At 40.1% G+C, this 18,815-nt stretch overlaps 2 protein-coding genes across 2 annotated transcripts; one reads left to right on the forward strand and one right to left on the reverse strand.

Moving 5' to 3' along the window:
• Nucleotides 1-971: 971 nt before the first annotated feature.
• LOC122012483 (two-component response regulator-like PRR95) lies at nucleotides 972-5,069 on the forward strand. Its single transcript, XM_042569035.1, has 8 exons — nucleotides 972-1,468; nucleotides 2,411-2,572; nucleotides 2,675-2,805; nucleotides 2,892-3,044; nucleotides 3,347-3,488; nucleotides 3,588-3,789; nucleotides 3,960-4,650; nucleotides 4,739-5,069. Exons 1-8 carry the CDS (start codon nucleotides 1,255-1,257, stop codon nucleotides 4,865-4,867), a joined length of 1,824 nt encoding a protein of 607 aa, XP_042424969.1. The 5' UTR covers nucleotides 972-1,254; the 3' UTR covers nucleotides 4,868-5,069.
• Nucleotides 5,070-5,194: 125 nt separating this feature from the next.
• On the reverse strand, nucleotides 5,195-6,221 carry LOC122012484 (germin-like protein 5-1). The gene is made up of 2 exons (XM_042569036.1): nucleotides 5,993-6,221; nucleotides 5,195-5,915 (listed from the first exon to the last, which is right to left on the reverse strand). The coding sequence occupies exons 1-2, from the start codon at nucleotides 6,183-6,185 to the stop codon at nucleotides 5,371-5,373; spliced, it is 738 nt and encodes a 245-aa protein (XP_042424970.1). The 5' UTR covers nucleotides 6,186-6,221; the 3' UTR covers nucleotides 5,195-5,370.
• Between the last annotated feature and the right edge of the window lie 12,594 nt (nucleotides 6,222-18,815).

Consider the following 18,815-nt stretch of genomic DNA (forward strand, 5'->3'; position numbering starts at 1 on the left):
CTGCTGGTAGCCTGAGATTATCTGTTCAGGTCATCTTAACTGTGAGTTGAATTTAATTCGAGTATTTAAATTCAGTTAATTTCTTGTAAATCTCCGGCTATAAATTGGTTGGTGTGCAACACAAATATCAAAGAAGCCCAAAAGGACAAGTTAATGGAAAATATCTGAAGTCAAGTTGTGATATTAAAAATCATTATGACAACATTATCTTCATCTCGAGCTTTAAGCCTTTCTCTACTGTCTGGCAATTTGGCTTATTATAGGCTGTTTTCCAGTCTCTCAAGTCGGATTCTGCGTGCTGAAGCAACCACTTGGATATGACTTTGCACGGCTCTCTAGTGGTGCAATACGTTATTCACAAAAAAACGTGGTTCACAAATCTTTAAAGAATATACCAATACCACTAATTCAGTGCGTATAAAGATATTAAACGGCTCAGGTGGCTCATAAAGATATTATACTCGTCCAGATAAGAAAAATCGGCAACAATGGCAGGCCCTCGATTTTTCAAGTAAAATTAATTGTGCCGCGAAGAAAAAAAAAATCTAATCGAGTTTATACCAACGTGGAGAAGAAAAAACAAAAGAAAAAAAAAAAATAGCGGTGGCAATTGGAACGGAAAGCACAAAATCTGGAGGCAGAAGCTGACCAATTTCCTTCTGGGATGTGTATCCCGAATCTTTGCAAGTAAAATCTCGTATCCACCACCAAAATATCTACCACTTACATTGCGACAACTCAATCATCCGTTCCTTCTCTATGTACCCTCGGGCTTACCCGACCCTCAGGCCCCACTTCCCTCCAACCACAGCGGCGGTACGAGTGGTTTGTTAGTCGAAGTCTCTTCGGCCGCAACCTGCGGCCCCGATGTGGTCGATCCACGACCGCAAAGTCGTGAGTTGAGTATATCCAACTAGGAATCGCCACGCGTCTCATTCGAAAATATCTTCGATCCGCAGGATGGAGGGCTTCTCGACAATTTGTTGGGACGGCGACGGCGAGTTGGGGTTGGGAAATATCCCAACTGGGTGAACCAGGCGTGGCCATGTCATCGCGGATGCTGAGAAACGTGTGGCGGTGAGCGCGTGGGTCGGATCACGTGGCCCGATCGAAGGGCCGGGAGGCGACCGCCAGAGGAAGATATTTTTCTCAGGGGTTTTAGTTGCGCGGAGGAGCAGATCTCTCATCCCTGTGGTGTTATTTACCGCACAAGTGCGTAGAAGAAAGCGTCGGGGCGAGATTTTTGTTCGAGAAATGGGGAGAGGAGAAGATAGACGGAAAGAGGCGGAAGAGGCGGTTGTAGAAAGTGGAGATGGGGAGGAAGAAGAGGAAAGGATGGAGGAGAAAGGGGAGGAACTGAGATGGGTAAAGCTCTTGCCGAGGATGCCGGTGAGGGTGCTGCTCGTGGAAGGCGACGATTCCACTCGGCAAATCATTGCGGCGCTCCTCAGGAAGTGCAGCTACAGAGGTTTGTTATTTCTGCTTTCGATCCTTTTGGCGATTCTTCGGACTGTGGATGCGACCCCTGTCCGTGATGTGATCTTCCTTTTCGAAGAGATGTTTGATTTAATGGCATTTGCATACGAGAGATTCTAGGAAACATTCTCATCTTCTGTGATTGCGGTTAAAATTATGTTCCGACCACCCTGATCGAACTTTGCTAAACATTTTTCTTTTGCTAATGCTGTGAGAATTTTCTTGTTGAAAATAATAATTTTTTTTAATCTCATCAGCAATCCCTTAATGAAATTTTGTCTATGAGGTTGAAGAGATTCTTGTTCAATGTGTATATTAAAATTAAGAGTTCAGATTGCGAGGTACTATTGAAAGGATACATGCTAGAGAGTGATGGTCCTGGTACATAAAAAACAGAAAGCTCCTAATATCAAATTATCGAATGGATAAAATAAAATGCAAAATTTGTTATAGTTACTAACCTTTGAATTTTGGATGTGAATAACAAACAATTAACTAAAAAAAAGGGTGCATGAGGACATGTTTACCGCTAATTTTTAAAGTTTAATTTGCAACATTTGGTAGTTTAATGAGATTATATGGATGAAGATACTAATGAGACAGATTTTTCACTTATTGGGAGCTTCAGGGAAGAGTTTACTTGTACTCAAATTTCTTGGGATTTCATATAATAATCAATGTTTGCATGACTATACAATCGGCAAGATATTTTTGTTTTGAAAGTTCTGGAACTTCTGGCATCCCTTATTTTCTTTTTGAGAAATGCATAGGGAAGCTTTTAGACTGTTACAATCTATGGCTTCTTGATTCTACATAAGTAAACTTATCCTTCTTTTACTACTACTATTCCATGAGTATAAGATGAGTCAGTTTCAAGGTAAATTGACAACTTTAATATGGATATTTTCTTAATTTATGTTTGTGTGTTCAACAGTTGTTGCTGCATCAGATGGCTTAAAGGCATGGAACACCTTGAAGGAGAAACCAGAGAGTATTGACCTTGTTCTGACTGAAGTTGACTTACCATCAATCTCAGGTTTTGGTCTTCTCACCTTGATGATGGACCATGATCCATGCAAGAAGATTCCTGTCATAAGTATGCTTCATACAACATGAATTCTCTCTTCCTTTCTTTTTAAAGAAAAAGGTTACAATTATAATTTGTCCACATATTTACACCTTGTTTTGCTTGATGCAGTGATGTCTTCACATGATTCTATGAGCATTGTTTTCAAATGCATGTTAAAAGGTGCAGCAGATTTTCTCATTAAGCCAATTCGGAAGAACGAACTTAGGAATTTATGGCAGCATGTTTGGAGACGACAAACTGTAAGCTTGAGTTGCATTGCAGTCACTTTTGTTTCCTAATTAATCATCGAGTTTAGTCTAATATTATCAATTTCATGCTTTATCAGGTAAGTGGATCTGGGGAATTACATGAAATTCAGGACAATTGTGAGGTAAAGCATAATCTGAAATCTCATTCTGGTAAAAGAGAAAATTCACCTCAGTGCGTGACTATTATGCAAGCGAATAAAGAATGCAGTGAACAAGGGAGTGATGCTCATGTGAGTATTTATATTTCTTTGTTTTTAGGTTCAGGGGTTGTGTGTCAATATCCTTGAACATGCTCGTGAACAATACTAAGCTAGACTCCTATAGTTCTATTCTTCTGGTTTAATTTCTTTTCATGATGTTTTATCTTTCCATCTTTGATTTTGGTTTATTCTTGTCATGATAAGATGGTTCCCTATATCCTGCTTGAATGTTTTCATGCTTCGAAGGGTTTCTTTCTGCCTAGTGTGTTTTAGTGTAGATTTGTGCATGGTGTTTTATTGAGACATTGCACCTTTTGCTACATTTTATGCAGAGTTCTTGTACAAGGTATGACATGGAAGCTCAAAGTACGCACAGAAAACAGGAGCTCCCAATAGCATCTGGTGCATCCATGGATCAGAATGGACAGAATATTCAAATGAAAAACGTATTCAATCATGAAATTGCAGCCAAAGGTACTTATCTCCCATTTTATAAATATTTTCCTGATGCAGTATTTGATACTTTAGATAACTTAAATTTGCTGATTCTAAAAGACTAACTTTTTGCTACAGTGGACAATGAAACTTATGGCCAGAAATTTCATCAAGAAAGAACTTCCAAGGACGTTGAGTTGGTTCAAGATTCTAATTGGAAGTCGACTTTTATGCCTCACCTGGAGCTCTCTTTAAAGCGATATGAGGGACCCTTCTCTGAGAAGCAAGAATGTGACAAATCCAGTGCATGGAACCATTCGAGTTTGTCTGCCTTCTCACTGTGAGTGTTTTATTTTGATTACCAGCTAATTCAAGCAATGAGTGCATGGAACTATTCGAATTTGGTCTTTTTCTTAGGCGTCTTTGAATCCTATTGGGAAGCGTCATAATAAAGAAAGGTTATGGAAATTGTTCAAATCACCAGAGCCACTCACAATTAGTTTACTGCAGGTACAATAGTAAAACAGTCGCACCTACTTTGTTGCAGCAGAACAATGGACTTAATTCTATTGATCCTCCAAATCATCAGGGACACAAAATCAATGTGGAAGATATTAATTCTCTCTCTGGCGGATCTACAGTTCAAGATGGAAGGGTAGTTCAATGCACCCCCGTTCGAGTTGTCCCATTTTCACTTCCAATTGCAGATGGGTCTTTGAGTTCTGGATATAGCAAAGCGTTCTATCCGCAGGCAGGTCAACCTTTTTGGAATCCCAGTACAGCATCTATATGGCAGGAAGCAGCCAAACAAACTCACTCTTCACACCAACCTGACCAAGAAAATCTTGACTCTATCCAAGCTGACCTCGATGTGGCTGATGGTAGAAGTTCATCTTACAGTTCGGCAGGAAAGAACGGTGAAATTATGGCGCTCGATGAACATAGGCATGTTACATCAGCAAATGGAGAGAGTGCAGCTAGTAGCATATGCAATACTAGCAGGAATCATCTCAATGGCAGCGAATGCGGGAGTGGTCTCAGTGGAACAAATGTCTTCTGGCGGATGACGGTGAGTGGAAATGATGAGGACAAACTTGCCTATGATGGAACAAAGCCAGCAGATTGCCATCTCTTAACCCAGAGAGAAATGGCCTTGAACAAATTTCGATTGAAGAGAAAAGAAAGATGCTTTGAGAAGAAGGTACAAAATGCAAATCAACTCATAAAGCTGGCGCATTTGTTTTTCTTCGTTTGAGATAATTAGATGTGAAATTGTGAAACTTTCACAGGTTCGCTATCAGAGCAGAAAATTACTCGCAGAACAGCGTCCTCGAGTGAAGGGCCAGTTTGTTCGACAAGAGAAGCTCAACACTCAACCAAGATTAGCCGGTGCGTGTGATTCGGCTGCTGCTGGATAGCTTTGGCATTGAAAAGAGCAACTAATCACAGTAGAGAGAGGCTTCGATATATAGTTGATGGTTGGCCTATGTAGCTGCACTAACGCTGTTGGGAAAGATCTCAAAACTAAGTAGCCTGTGTAATTCTACACTCTTGCTCTGCTCGTTTGTTTACCTACTCTTTTGTCTATTATATATTTCCTTGTAATTATTTTTAAGTTCATTACTTGCCTCACAACTCTTCACGCTTTATTAAGTTCAGTTCATAAAATTCTTTGCTTCGGGAAATTCTTCGCACTTGAGATTGAGTCATTGCGTAGGAAGAGGGAAAACGAACAAACTTGAGGGTGCAGCAAAGTTAAAAAACATTATATTCAATCGACAAAGTTTGGACGAAGGAGGAAGAAATTAAATTATTCATACAAGCTCGCCATTATTGTTTCACACTTCTATACGTCACTGGAGTAAATATGTAGAACGATTTTGTGATAAATGATTGAAATAGCGAGTCAACCTCGTTGACTTTATTTTTTGGGCGCGAGCCGTCTCTTGATCTTTTCCACGTCCTTGGTCCCGATCTGGAAGGCTTTCGCGAGCACGTCGTCCGGCACGGTGGGGTTGGCCGCGAAGAGCGTGGCGGCGATCGACTGCGTCCCAGGGAGCTGGCTGTTGAAGCCGGCGATGACGGCGGCCGGCATCTTCCCGTTGTTCTTCTGGAAGTGGACCAGCCCCCGCGGGAAGACGAACACCTCACCCTGGCTGATGGTCTTCGCCACCAGCTTGTTGGCGGTGGTGATGAATCCGACATCGAGAGCGCCGTAGAGGACGAAGACGATCTCGGTGGCGCGTGGGTGGGTGTGCGGCGGGTTGAGCCCTCCCGGCGCGTAATCGATGCGCGACAGGGACACCCCGAGCGTGTTGAGCCCGGGAATCTTCTCCACGTTAGCGCCCGTCACCAGCGACCCCATGGTGTTGTTGGTGGCGCCCGGCTTCGCCAGCCCCGCGAAGAAGAAGTCCGCCGCCGTCACATCCGCCGCCGCCTTGCACGCGAACCCATTGACCTCCACACCTGCACGAGCTAAGAATTCACAGTTACCCGGCCAACTACATCAATCAGCTCAAAAAGAATATTCATTTTGAAATTACCAGCGTTGGGATCGGCGACGCAAATATCTTGAAGCGGGTCAGGATCCCCGGCGAGGCAGCGAGGAGGAGCGCCGACGAAGAAGAGGACGACGACAACTAAGAATCTAGTCGACTTTGTCATCATTCTTCTTGCTCTGCTTGATAATTCTGGATACGAGACCTTGACATGGACAATTGGACTCGCTGATGGCATTTATAGTGTTTTATCCATGGCGATGCCTTTTTAAAAGAAATGAATAGAGCAGAAGTAAAGGATTCTTTTAGGTTTGATTTGGTAAAGTGGTTGCCAAGGCATGAATTTGGCCATTTTCAAGCCAAAAACGCGGGACAGACAGTCGGAGAAAGTAACATCGCATTAAATTATTTATTTGTCAACGATAATATTGAAAACTCTCCCCAAAATACAACCCAAAGTTGATTAGTTGGCCCTGGGTACGATGACATTCAGCAGACTCTTATGTATTTAGGGTTCCAATCTCAATTACATTTTATGCTTGTGCTTTCGAATTAACTCTGTGGAAGAACAAGTGGAAATTAAACCGTCCACTTTCAAGATTAATTGAGCGAAGGGCCAGATTATATATTTAAAAAAATTGATTAGTTGAAAGGGACTTGAAAGCTGAAAAAGGAGATTAGATTTTCTTGCCTTTTGAGCAACGGCAGGTCGTTTAATTTACCAGATGAGAATTTTCATCTTCAACAGAATCGCTGTGTTTTGTGTGCCCGACACCAACAAATTGACCGGCTGAGCAACGACACAGGACCAATAAATCACAATGGTAAAGTATTCATAATTAAAAATAAAATAAAAATTAAATAACTGTTTCTATCATAGTAAAATGCTTAAACGTACCAAATTTTTTGCAATGCAGCTGCTTAAGTTACTTTTTGCAATTGTATTCTAGTAGTAATTGTATTGATTAGATGATTAGGCATTGTATTTAAATCAAATTTACAGATTAATAAATTAATTGTCCTTTCTTTAAAAAACGGAGTTCATTTAGCATTTACTTCTCCTGGATCCGCCAACTCAGCGTCCCTAGCCAGCAACTTTTAACATGAATGCAATGGACATCGCAGCTACTCTTGAGCCTAATCTTCACACATTGAATGAAGGACCACAAATTGAATAAATTCCTCTCTTGCACACTAAGCCAGGATAAAACAATGTCAAGTCCCATCAACATTTAATTAAATTCCTCGATTCAAAGAGCTATAATCTAGATTATCAAATAAAAAACATTTAATTAAATTAGCCAAAATTAACCAATTTGGCGATCAAAGAAATAAATTTGGACAACATTTTATTGGGCAATTGCTTTGAAAGGTGTTTTTTTTACCTCAACAACACCTCTTTTTTATCAAGAATATCTAAAGTATTTTTTATTTTTTTAAATACTCTTTCATTGCTGAAATATATGCATACAGTGTTCTCTGCAGTACAAAATCAATTTTAAGTATGATTTGACATGGTTTTCATTTGATTTTATTTACGCATATAAACATCTTTACAGATCAACAATCATACTGTGTTTTTTAAAACATTTTTCGGCAGTACTAAACTTTTTCCAGTCAAAATATAGTATTACAACGAAATTATTTGTTAGTTTTCATTCTCATAGACATTGACATATTTTATTCATGCCATTTATTTTTTTTTATAACTTTTACATTAGAAAAAAAGAAGAATCATATCACCTTGTTAATGGCATTTCACATGCAATTTTTTGTTTACTTAAGTAGTTTGGTATCATATATATTTGGATTTGACATTTAATTGTTTTTGCTTGAGATCGTTGATGGATGAGTCACTAGTGAGCTATCTTTTATATTGATGGAGTTATTGAACTTCAAGGAAAAGAAAGAAGGAGAAAGTCGGATCACCAAGAGCATCTACGAAGCTTGAAAGAAAGAGAGTTCAAATAGAGGTTGGGATGCCCCGGTTCACTAACTCCGACATTCAAGTTAGTTTTTGACGAGGAAGGTCGAGAAGAAGAATAATAATGAGGAGATGTCATGATTAATGAGTGTATGTGTGTATTTGTATGTGTGAGCGTACCTTTGTCCACATGAGTGACTCTTATATTACTGTTAAAGGAATGAAATAATTGTTGGTTGCTACTCGAAAAACCTAATGATTTTACTGTACAAATTTTTTGTACAAAGGTCTGAACATTTTCCTAGCTACCATGTGTTCTTTTAAATTAAACTTGGATCGCCTACGGAACTTAACACGTTTGATCCAAAGTTTAATCTATTTGTTCTTTTAGGTTTAGACTCGGATCTCCTGCGAAACTTAACACGTTCGATCCAAATCACCTAAGTTATTAATTTCATTAAATATTAGTTTCCAAAATTAGCTTCCAGGACTGCATGGCGAGACACATGACCTTCTTGGATATGGGAACAACCATCACCGCCTAGACAAAGCCTTTTAAGGAAAGTTAATATTTAATTTCCTTAAATAACTTTAGGTCAACCGAAAAGAACAATCAAATCACAAGGAAAAGAAAAACAAAAGAACACAACATCGAAAACAAATTCGAAATACTAGAATCGCATGCCTATTGTATTTGGTATTATTTCCAAAAATAACTAGTATGATGCGGAAAGGAAAAATACTAGTTATACCTTTTAGAAAGACATCTTGATCTTCTACCGTATTCCTCTTCTAACCTCAAACGTTGTGTGAGCAACGATCTTCCAAGATGAAGACCACCTAGCACCTTCTTCTTCTTCCTTCAAGTTTCGGCCAAGCACCAAAATCCAAGGATGAAAAACTTTTTCCACCAACTATGCTCCAAGGGATGCAAGCTTTCTCTCCTTCTTCTTCTTCTTCTCCAAGTAGTATCCGGCCACCACAAAAGCTCCAAGCAAGGAAGAGTTTCGGCCACCACAAAGAGGAAGAGAGGGAGAGAGAATGGCCGGCCACAACACCAAGGAAAAGAGGGAGAGAATAATAGAGGTTGTCTCACATGAAGGCACCTCAACCCCTTCTTTTATATTCCTTAGCTTTGGAAAATAAGGAAATTTAATTACAATAAAATTTCCTTAACTTTCATTGACAACAATTAATTAAGAAAAATTAAATAAAATTTCCTAATCAATTTACCATGGCAGGCCACCTCAATAAGAGCAAACAAGATAATTTCAATCAACAATTAAAATTCCTTATTTGTCTTCGAAAATTTTAAAAAATAAAATTTCCCTTTAAAATCCCTTCATTGTTGATAAAAGAATTTTCTATAATTTTAATTTTTCTACATGTGAATAATTTATAAAGAAGAAAAATAAAATATCTTTCCAATCTACAAATAAGGAAAGAGATCTAATCTCTTTCTTTAATCTTTTGTAGATCCTTTTAAAAGAGATATTTTAATTTTTAATCTCTCCGATAAATTATATCTTTCACATAAGAAAATTTTAAAATTAAAATTCTTTTAAATTTAATGGGGGCCGGCCACCTAAGCTTGGGTTCAAGCTAGGGCCGGCCACCCGTGAACCAAGGCTTGAACCACAAGCTAGCTTGGACGGCCCCTACATCATGGGTACGAAGGTGGGTATAGGTGGGTATAGTACTCTATAAATAAGAGGCTACGATAGGGACCGAGAGGAGGAATTGGTTTTGGTCTCCCGATAAAATTAAGCATCCCGTGTTCGCCCCGAACACACAACTTAATTTTATCAATAATAATTCATTCCACTAGAGAACTATTATTGAACTACCACACCAATCCCAAATTATATTTTTGGGCTCCTTCTTATTATGAGTGTGTTAATCTCCCTGTGTTTAAGATGTCGAATGTCCACTAATTAAGTGAGTTACTGACAACTCATTTAATTAATATCTTAATCCAAGAATAGTACCACTCATCCTTATCGTCATGTCGGACTAAGTCCACCTGCAGGGTTTAACATGACAAACCTTATGAGCTCTTCTTAGGGACATTATCAATCTAGATACTAGGACACAGTTTTCTTCTATAATCAACAACACACACTATAAGTGATATCATTTCCCAACTTATCGGGCTTATTGATTTATCGAACTAAATCTCAGCCATTGATAAATTAAAGAAATAAATATCAAATATATGTGTTTGTTATTATATTAGGATTAAGAGCACACACTTCCATAATAACTGAGGTCTTTGTTCCTTTATAAAGTCAGTATAAAAGAAACGACCTCTAATGGTCCTACTCAATACACTCTAAGTGTACTAGTGTAATTATATAGTCAAGATAAACTAATTCCTAATTACACTACGACCTTCCAATGGTTTGTTCCTTTCCATTTTGGTCGTGAGCTACTGTTTATAATTTATAAGGTACTGATAACATCATCTTCTGTATGTGGCACCACATACTATGTTATCTACAATATAAATTAATTAAACAACTACAACTAAATGTAGACAATTTGACTAAATGTGATTCTTTATTCAAAATAAATGTTTACAAAAGCTTAGGTTTTCAGTATACACTCTAACAATAGTACCTCTCTCTTTCAGGTTTGATTGATGGGGTGTTCAGTTAGGAAAATGTTACATCGTTGTTTCAGAGGATCATGTCACACATGTTATGTACTGTAGATGACCGTGTGGGCCACACTATGTTGACTAGGCTATTCCACTTGCTATGATAATCCACGTGCAGTTGTGCCATAGGATTTGACGTGTTAAGTGAAGAGGCATCAATCGATATAGTTGAGCTGACTGGGCAAGAGTGTTGGATCGACAGGGCTGAGTTGACTGGGCAAAAGTGTCAAATTAGCAAAGCTGAGTCGATTAGGCAAGAGTGTAGTTCAGCAGAGCTAAGCCGATTGCGCAAGAGTATCGGTTTGACAAAGCTGAATCGACTAGGGAGTTAACCTTTATTGGGAAGATTGTGTCAGTATCAGCCCTAAAAGCCAATTATGAGATGATCGATAAGGGATCTATTGTATCATATTTTATTAGAAAAAGATAATATTTATGATTGTTATATTTACTTTAGATCTGTGTCAGCTGAATAAGTATAATAATATCCTAGGGTAATAGGCTCTAGTCTATAACATATCAATTTGTTGAATTGATAGTGAAAGACTGTAGATATATATAGAATACTATTTTTAACTATTCCTAGTCAAGCATTAATATACAAGGACAATAGTAATACTTTGAGACTAGCATGTAGGTCAATGATATCTTAATCTCACAAGTCATGGATATAAGATATCAAATTGATACATGTATATATATTAGAGAATATGTACTGAATTGACTCGTCATGAGAATGTTTCATAGATCGTTATATAAGTATCATACATATTCTCATAGTGATATTAGTATAAATAGTCCTTAGATATGAAGTCACTACGATTTCCTATATAAGGAGTTATGTACTCTGGTATCGACAAATATCACCTGTAACAAGGTGAACTATAAAGTCGATCATTTGATATGCAATAAGTTATGCCGAGGACTGTGAATAATGCAGATGAGATTTATCTCTTTCATATGACAGCAGTGATATCTGTGCACCATTTGATTAAGTAAAGCTACTAAAATGCATGACTATACTAAAATAAATTAATATGAAATATTGAGCTCATTTGGTTAAGTAAGTCTACTAGGAGATCAAGAAACACAAAGATTAATAAAAGGATGACACAGTCCATGTCTCGTGGATCAAACTAGATTTCGTGGATAGAAGGATTGAGTTATACAATATAATAGACACAGACAGGTTAGGATGGATCTTAACATTTTCATTAGAAGGTTTGGATACCATATGTGAAGAACTTTTCATTCTTGAATGCAAGTCAAAATTGTAAGCACCTCATGTTAGTTTTGATGTGATCAATCAGGTTAAGTTAGGTCATGTGTATTTTATCCTTGTGTCTAAGTGTGCAAGAACTTAGGAACACAAGAAGTCGAGCAGAAGACTCAGCTATTGAGAATGATGGCACGAAAAGGAAGTTGATGTGCTTGGTGCATCCGAAGGACGAGGTGTTGCAGAAGAGTGCATTGGTAAACGAGAAGGACGCGCGAGTGGTCTGAGGAACGAGAAGCCGGGGAGGTGTTGGGGTTGCAAGGTTGCAAACATAGTCCCACATTGAAAACACATGGGAAAGATCATGAGTTTATAAGAGAAAAGATATCTCCATTGGTATGAGGCCTTTTGTGTAGAGCCCAAGAGCAAAACCATGAGGGTTTAGGTCCAAAGTGGACAATATCATGCCATTGTGGAGATATCTAAATTCTTTTCGATCCTACAATTGGTATCAGAGCCCGGACTGCCAGAAGGTTTAACCGCCGACTGTGCATAAGAGCTTTGGTATGATTAAACCATGTGGGTATAATATTGATCTCGAACAAAGAAAGTGGGGGTTCCTATGTTCGGATCAAGAGGACCAAACACCAGGCAGGAAGTCCTAGTTGTAGCTAGGTAAGGAAGTCCTAGTAGGTCGGGTGGACCGAGGGGCAGGAAGACCTGGTGGGTCGAGGACCGGACATGGGAAGCCTGTGGTCCTTTGTTTGAGGGGGGGGATTGTTGGGGTTGCAAGGTTGCAAACATAGTCCCACATTGAAAACACATGGGAAAGATCATGGGTTTATAAGAGAAAAGATATCTTCATTAGCATGAGACCTTTTGGGTAGAGCCCAAGAGCAAAACTATGAGGGCTTAGGCCCAAAGTCGACAATATCATGCCATTGTGGAGATATCTAAAATATTTTCGATCCTACAGGAGGAAGGCTGCTTGAGGAGAAGAACGGAGTTAGGTTCAGGTGAGCTCAATTTCAAATGATCGAAGTATCACCCAAGTGAGCGGAGTGAAAATGGTTAACAAGGGAAGTTAACAATTTTCAGATGAACAGTATTAAAGGCGCCTTCAAAGGTTTGGAAGGTACCTTTCATGAATAGTACCGAAAGCACCTTCAAAGGCTTGGAAGATGCCTTCCATGAATAGTACGAAGGTGCTTTTAGTGAACAGTGCTAGCCTCAAATGACCTTTTGTTATCGTTGAGTTATAGATAAAATTTTATCTACTTGAAGGCACCTTGAACCCTTTTGAAGACGCCTTCCACCCACGGATAGAATCTTCCAGGGGCTATAAAAAGACCCTTGGAGCTAAGAAATATTGAACAACTAAACTACAACTTTTATATTCACTTTCTAATATTTTTCTGAACTTTCAAAGAGTGTAAGAGGCTTCTCCACCTTCAACGAAGGAGAATTTTAGTGCACTTCTATTTCCCTTAGATTAACAACCATCTAGGTTGTAACCATATAATTCTTGAGCCTCTTTTTCATTAATTGTTCAATTTTATTATTTTATTTATTTTAGTTGTGCTAGTCTAATCAAATCAAAAGAACGAGAAGAGGTTGTTTTTTTATAGATAATTCACCCCTCTTGTCGACCCTCACTGCACCAACAGGAATCTTTTGAAAAGTTTAAAGAATTCAAGAATAAAGTATAAAACTAACTTGAAAAGAGTATTAAGATACTTCAATTAGATCAAAGTGGAGAACATATAAGTCAAGAGTTTCATGACCATCTCGTTAAGTTTAGGATAATATCTCAACTCACTCCACCTAGAATACTAAAGTGAAATAATGTATCAAAAAGGAGAAATCATACTTTATTAGATATGGTATGATCAATAATGAGTCAGACAGATCTTCCGCCATCTTTTTGAGGGCATGCTCTAGAGATGGCTGCTTTCACACTCAATCGCATTCGGTCTAAGGCAGTAATAAAGACACCATATACGATATGGACTAAATAGAGTTTCAAGATATCTTTTATGAAGATTTGGGAGTGTGAGGCTTATATTCGTTTTCAAGTCTCAAAGAAACTAGGATCCAAATCAGATAAGTACTATTTTGTAGTATATCCCAAGGAAACGAAATGATATTTCTTTTATAATTCCATACATGGCAAAGTTTTTGTCGCCAAAAATGATATTTTTATAGAAATAAAATTTATTTCTAGAAGAGTTAGTGAGAGTAAAGTTGATCTTGAAGAAATTTGAGATACACAAATTAGCACTGAGGCCTTGATAGAAATTAAACAAGCACCATAAAATGTTGTGGACCATGAATTTGTTGCATCATAAGAAGTTGTGGAGCAACAACCTATTCGAGTAGAACAAGCTCTATGCAGATCTAATAGGATACGCCGTCAGCCTGAGAGATATTCTTTTCTCTTGTTTGATCACGATGATGTAAGGTTTGTTAATCTCAATGAGCCTACATCCTATTAAGAAGCTGTAAAGAGCCCAGATTCTGAGAAATGACTAAAGGTCATGAGGTCTAAAATGGAATTCATGTATACTAACCAAGTATAAACTTTGGTTGACCTACCCGAAGGGATTAAACCCATTGGGTATAAATGGGTCTTCAAGAGGAAGACTGACATGAATGGTCATATGCATACCTATAAAGAGCAATTGGTAGCTAAAAGATTTAAGCAGATTCATGGTATAGACTATGATGAAACTTTTTTTACCAATTGTGATACTTAAGTCTATTCGGATCATGCTTGTTATTGTAGCTTACCATAATTATGAGATATGACAGATGGATGTTAAAACTATATTTCTTAATGGAAATCTACTCAAGAATGTGTAATTATACAAGCTAAGGGGGTTGTAGATCCAAAGAATGCTAGAAAGGTATACAAGTTGCAAAGATCCATTTATGGATTAAAGCAAACTTTTAGAAGCTGAAATCTTCGATTCGATGATGCGATCAAAGCATTTGGTTTCATTAAGAATGAAAATGAACTTTGTGTCTACAAAAGGGTTAGTGGAAGTGCAGTCATCTTTTTCATCTTGTATATGGATGACATATTTCTCATTGGAAATGATATCCTTATACTGCAGTTTGTGAAGACTTGACTCAGGAATTGTTTCTCAATGAAAAATTTAGGTGAAACAACCTATATTTTAGGCACCAAGATCTATAGAGATATATCTAATAGATTGGTTGGCCTAAGTTAGAATATATATATTGACAACGTGCTTAATTATTTTGTCATATAGAATTCCAAAAGGGGATTCTTGCTAATGTCACATGGTGAGTCTTTCGAAGACTCGATGCTCCTCTTCTAAGGATGAAAGAGATTGCATGAATCATATTCCTTATGCATCTGCTATAGGGTATATCATATATGCTATGTTATGTACTCACCCTGATATCTCGTATATGTTAAACATGACGAGTAGATATCGGTCAGATCCAGGTGAAAGTTACTGGACAATAGTGAAGAATATTCTCAAATACTTGAGAAGAACGAAAGATTATTTCTTGATATTTGGAGATGATAAGGGCAACCTGCTAAGCTTAAAAAAAGGTTAAATATAAAATATAATAATACTAATTATTATTATATGCATGGGGCGGGTTCATTGAAACCAGTAATTCGCCTTGAACCGCTTCTAAATCTGGTCAACGAGTTTGGACCCGCCTCGTAACTCATTTGACCGGGTTTAAACCCACCTCGAACGGGTCAGGTTTAATATAGGGCCAGATTTAAACTCGGTCCATTGCCATCCCTAGGAGTTTGCTGTAAATGGTTACATCGATGAAAGCTTCCAAATTAACAAAGATGATTCCAGATCGCAATTAGGGTATATATTTTGCTTAAATAGTGGTGTTGTGAGCTGGAAGAGTTTAAATCAAGACACAGTTATTGATTCTACTATGATCCGGCGGTACGGACGCGGGACCCCCTTTGAGGGAAGTCAATGCCGCGTAGAGGTCAAAGGTCAAAATGGCCGACCGGAAAAGGGGGGACCGACCGGCCGAACGGGGTTTAAGCGGAATCAAAGACAACCCGACGGGGAGTCGGGTCTCCGATGCTCATGGTGAACAGGGTCGCCGGGCCGAGCGAGTAGCCCGCTCGGCCGAGGCATAAAGCAGTAATGCTGTGAACAGTTTCATCCGAGCACACGACCTGGAATCTCCCGAGCGGATCAGTACCTACGTCCGGTCGGACGTGATGGGACTGCCGAGCGACCGGACGCTCGACGCGGGAACAGAAGGGACAAAAGGACAAGGGAAACATCGGGAAACATCCTCTGACAACAGGCATGTCCAACGACCAAGTCATACGCTGAACCTTACGACAGAAGGTTCTGCCGTCCCGGACTGTAGCAATATGGTGTCAGGCAAGCTCCTCTGACAAGCCCATACTGAGGTATGGTAAGAGGACACGTATTCACCTCGGTATGTGTGCATAAGCCTCCTCACAGCTCTATATAAGGGTCCTCACACTTCGCCAGAGGTACGCATTCTCTGATATTCGAAGCCACTTCCTAGTTTCCTCTTGCCTGACTTGAGCGTCGGAGGGTCGTCGCCGGGAACCCCTTCCCGGCCCGACTTCCTTGTAGGTTCGCCGGAGGTCCCTATGTTCGGTTGGAGATCCACGTCATCAGTTCGGAGAGCGCCACGTGCCCAGCGTCCATTGATTCAGCGTTCGGACAGGATCAAATTGGCGCCGCCTGTGGGAACACACCTGCATCCGAGCGGAAGAAATGGGCGAAGCTGGACGACCGCATATGGTGATGCTCTCCACGGAGGAGCTCGATGCTCTGATCGAGGCAAGAGCAGCTAAGCTTGTGGAACAATAGAAACAGAAGGCGCAAGCCGAGCGGATTGAACAACAAGCGACGTCCGCGTCAGGAGACCGAGAGGAAGCACCACCGGCCACGGTTCCATTTCATCGGGCCCTATTTCGTACACCTCTTGAAGCCACAACAGTTAATCGTGACCGAGGAATGTTGGCGTTGACTGGCGTTATAGCTACCCCCGTGGGGGCCAAGCGGAGGATAGTTGCATATAGACGCCGCTTGGCGTGACTGATTGTCCAGTCAGTCGGACTAATCGCCTCCTTCGACTAGACTTGAAGGGGAGGCAAGTGATCCGGCGGTACGGACGCGGGACCCCCTTTGAGGGAAGTCAACGCCGCGTGGAGGTCAAAGGTCAAAACGGTCGACCGGAAAAGGAGGGACCGACCGGCCGAACGGGGTTTAAGCTGAATCAAAGACAACCCGACGGGGAGTCGGGTCTCCGACACTCATGGTGAACAGGGTCGCCGGGCTGAGCGAGTAGCCCGCTCGGCCGAGGCATAAAGCAGTAATGCTGTGAACAGTTTCATCCGAGCACACGACCTGGAATCTCCCGAGCGGATCAGTACCTATGTCCAGTCGGACGTGATGGGACTGCCGAGCGACCGGACGCTCGGTGCGGGAACAGAAGGGACAAAAGGACAAGGGAAACATTGGGAAACATCCTCTGACAACAGGCATGTCCAACGACTAAGTCATACGCTGAACCTTACGACAGAAGGTTCTGCAGTCCCATCAGAGAGGTGCTCGGACTGTAGCAGTATGGTGTCAGGCAAGCTCCTCTGACAAGCCCATACTGAGGTATGGTAAGAGGACACGTATTCGCCTCGGTATGTGTGCATAAGCCTCCTCACAGCTCTATATAAGGGTCCTCACACTTCGCCAGAGGTACGCATTCTCTGATATTCGAAGCCACTTCCTAGTTTCCTCTTGCCTGACTTGAGCGTCGGAGGGTCGTCGCCGGGAACCCCTTCCCGGCCCGACTTCCTTGCAGGTTCGCCGGAGGTCCCTACGTTCGGTCGGAGATCCACGTCATCAGTTCGGAGAGCGCCACGTGCCCAGCGTCCATTGATTCAGCGTTCGGACAGGATCAGGTCCAATCACACACAATCTCTATAAGCCATAATAGTTGGAGCCTGCAACCACAGAATTAACATATCCTACTATTATCCTGCCTAAATTATGTATGACATGTGCATAATTAAACTGAAAACCAAACACACAGAGACAAGCCCTAGCTCTGATACCAATTGTTGGTTGCTACTAGGAATATTGTACCGGTTCCCCTGTACAAAAATTTTGTACAAGTCCTGAACCATTCCTAACAACCTATTGTGTTCTTTAGAAATTAAATTTGGAATCGCAAACGGAACTTAACATTATTGATTCCAAATTTAACTTATCTGTTCTTAGTGGTTTAGACTTAGATTGCAAACGATGCTTAACATTATTGATCAAAATTCACCCATATTATAAATTCAATTAAATATTCATTTCAGATATTGGCTTCTAGGTTAAACATGGTGAGGCACTAGGCCTTCTTGGGTATGGGAGCATCCACCACTTCCTAGACAAACCCTTTCAACGAAATTTAATATTTAATTTCCTTATAATAACCCTAGGTTTAACCAAAAAGAATAATCGAATCACAAATTTGAAAAACAAAAGAAACATAAAATCGAAAACATAAATTCGATAACCTAGATTCATTAGCCTCTTGTGTTTGGTATTTCAAGATCTAAATGAAAGAATGAACTAGTTATGATGTGGAAACTAATAACTAGTTATACCTTTTATAGCTTATAGACCTCACGATCTTCTACCTATTCCTCTTCTTATCTCGGACGTCATGTGAGCGATGATCTACCGAGACGAGAATCCACCCAAGCTTCCTTCTTCTCCAAGCAAGTTTCGGCCACCACAAGAACTCCAAGATAAGATGAGGTTCGATCACCACCACCAAACTCCAAGGGATGCTAGAAATAAAGCCTCCTTGTTGGTGCGGGAAGCATCCGACGATCGAACCCAGGTTTTGATAATGACAAAGGAATTCAAAGTTAAGATTATTTGTGTTCTAACGTGCTTGAATGAGGTTTCAGGAAAGTCATAACTGCGGTTAGGCAGGTGGAAAATCCTAAGGGGTGGTAACCTTAGGTCATAGGAGGTGGTAACCCTAGGTGAAGGAAAATCCTAAGGGGGGGTAACCC

The sequence above is a fragment of the Zingiber officinale genome, chromosome 8A, assembly GCF_018446385.1.
Source record: "Zingiber officinale cultivar Zhangliang chromosome 8A, Zo_v1.1, whole genome shotgun sequence".
In the NCBI taxonomy this organism is placed as follows: Eukaryota; Viridiplantae; Streptophyta; class Magnoliopsida; order Zingiberales; family Zingiberaceae; genus Zingiber; species Zingiber officinale.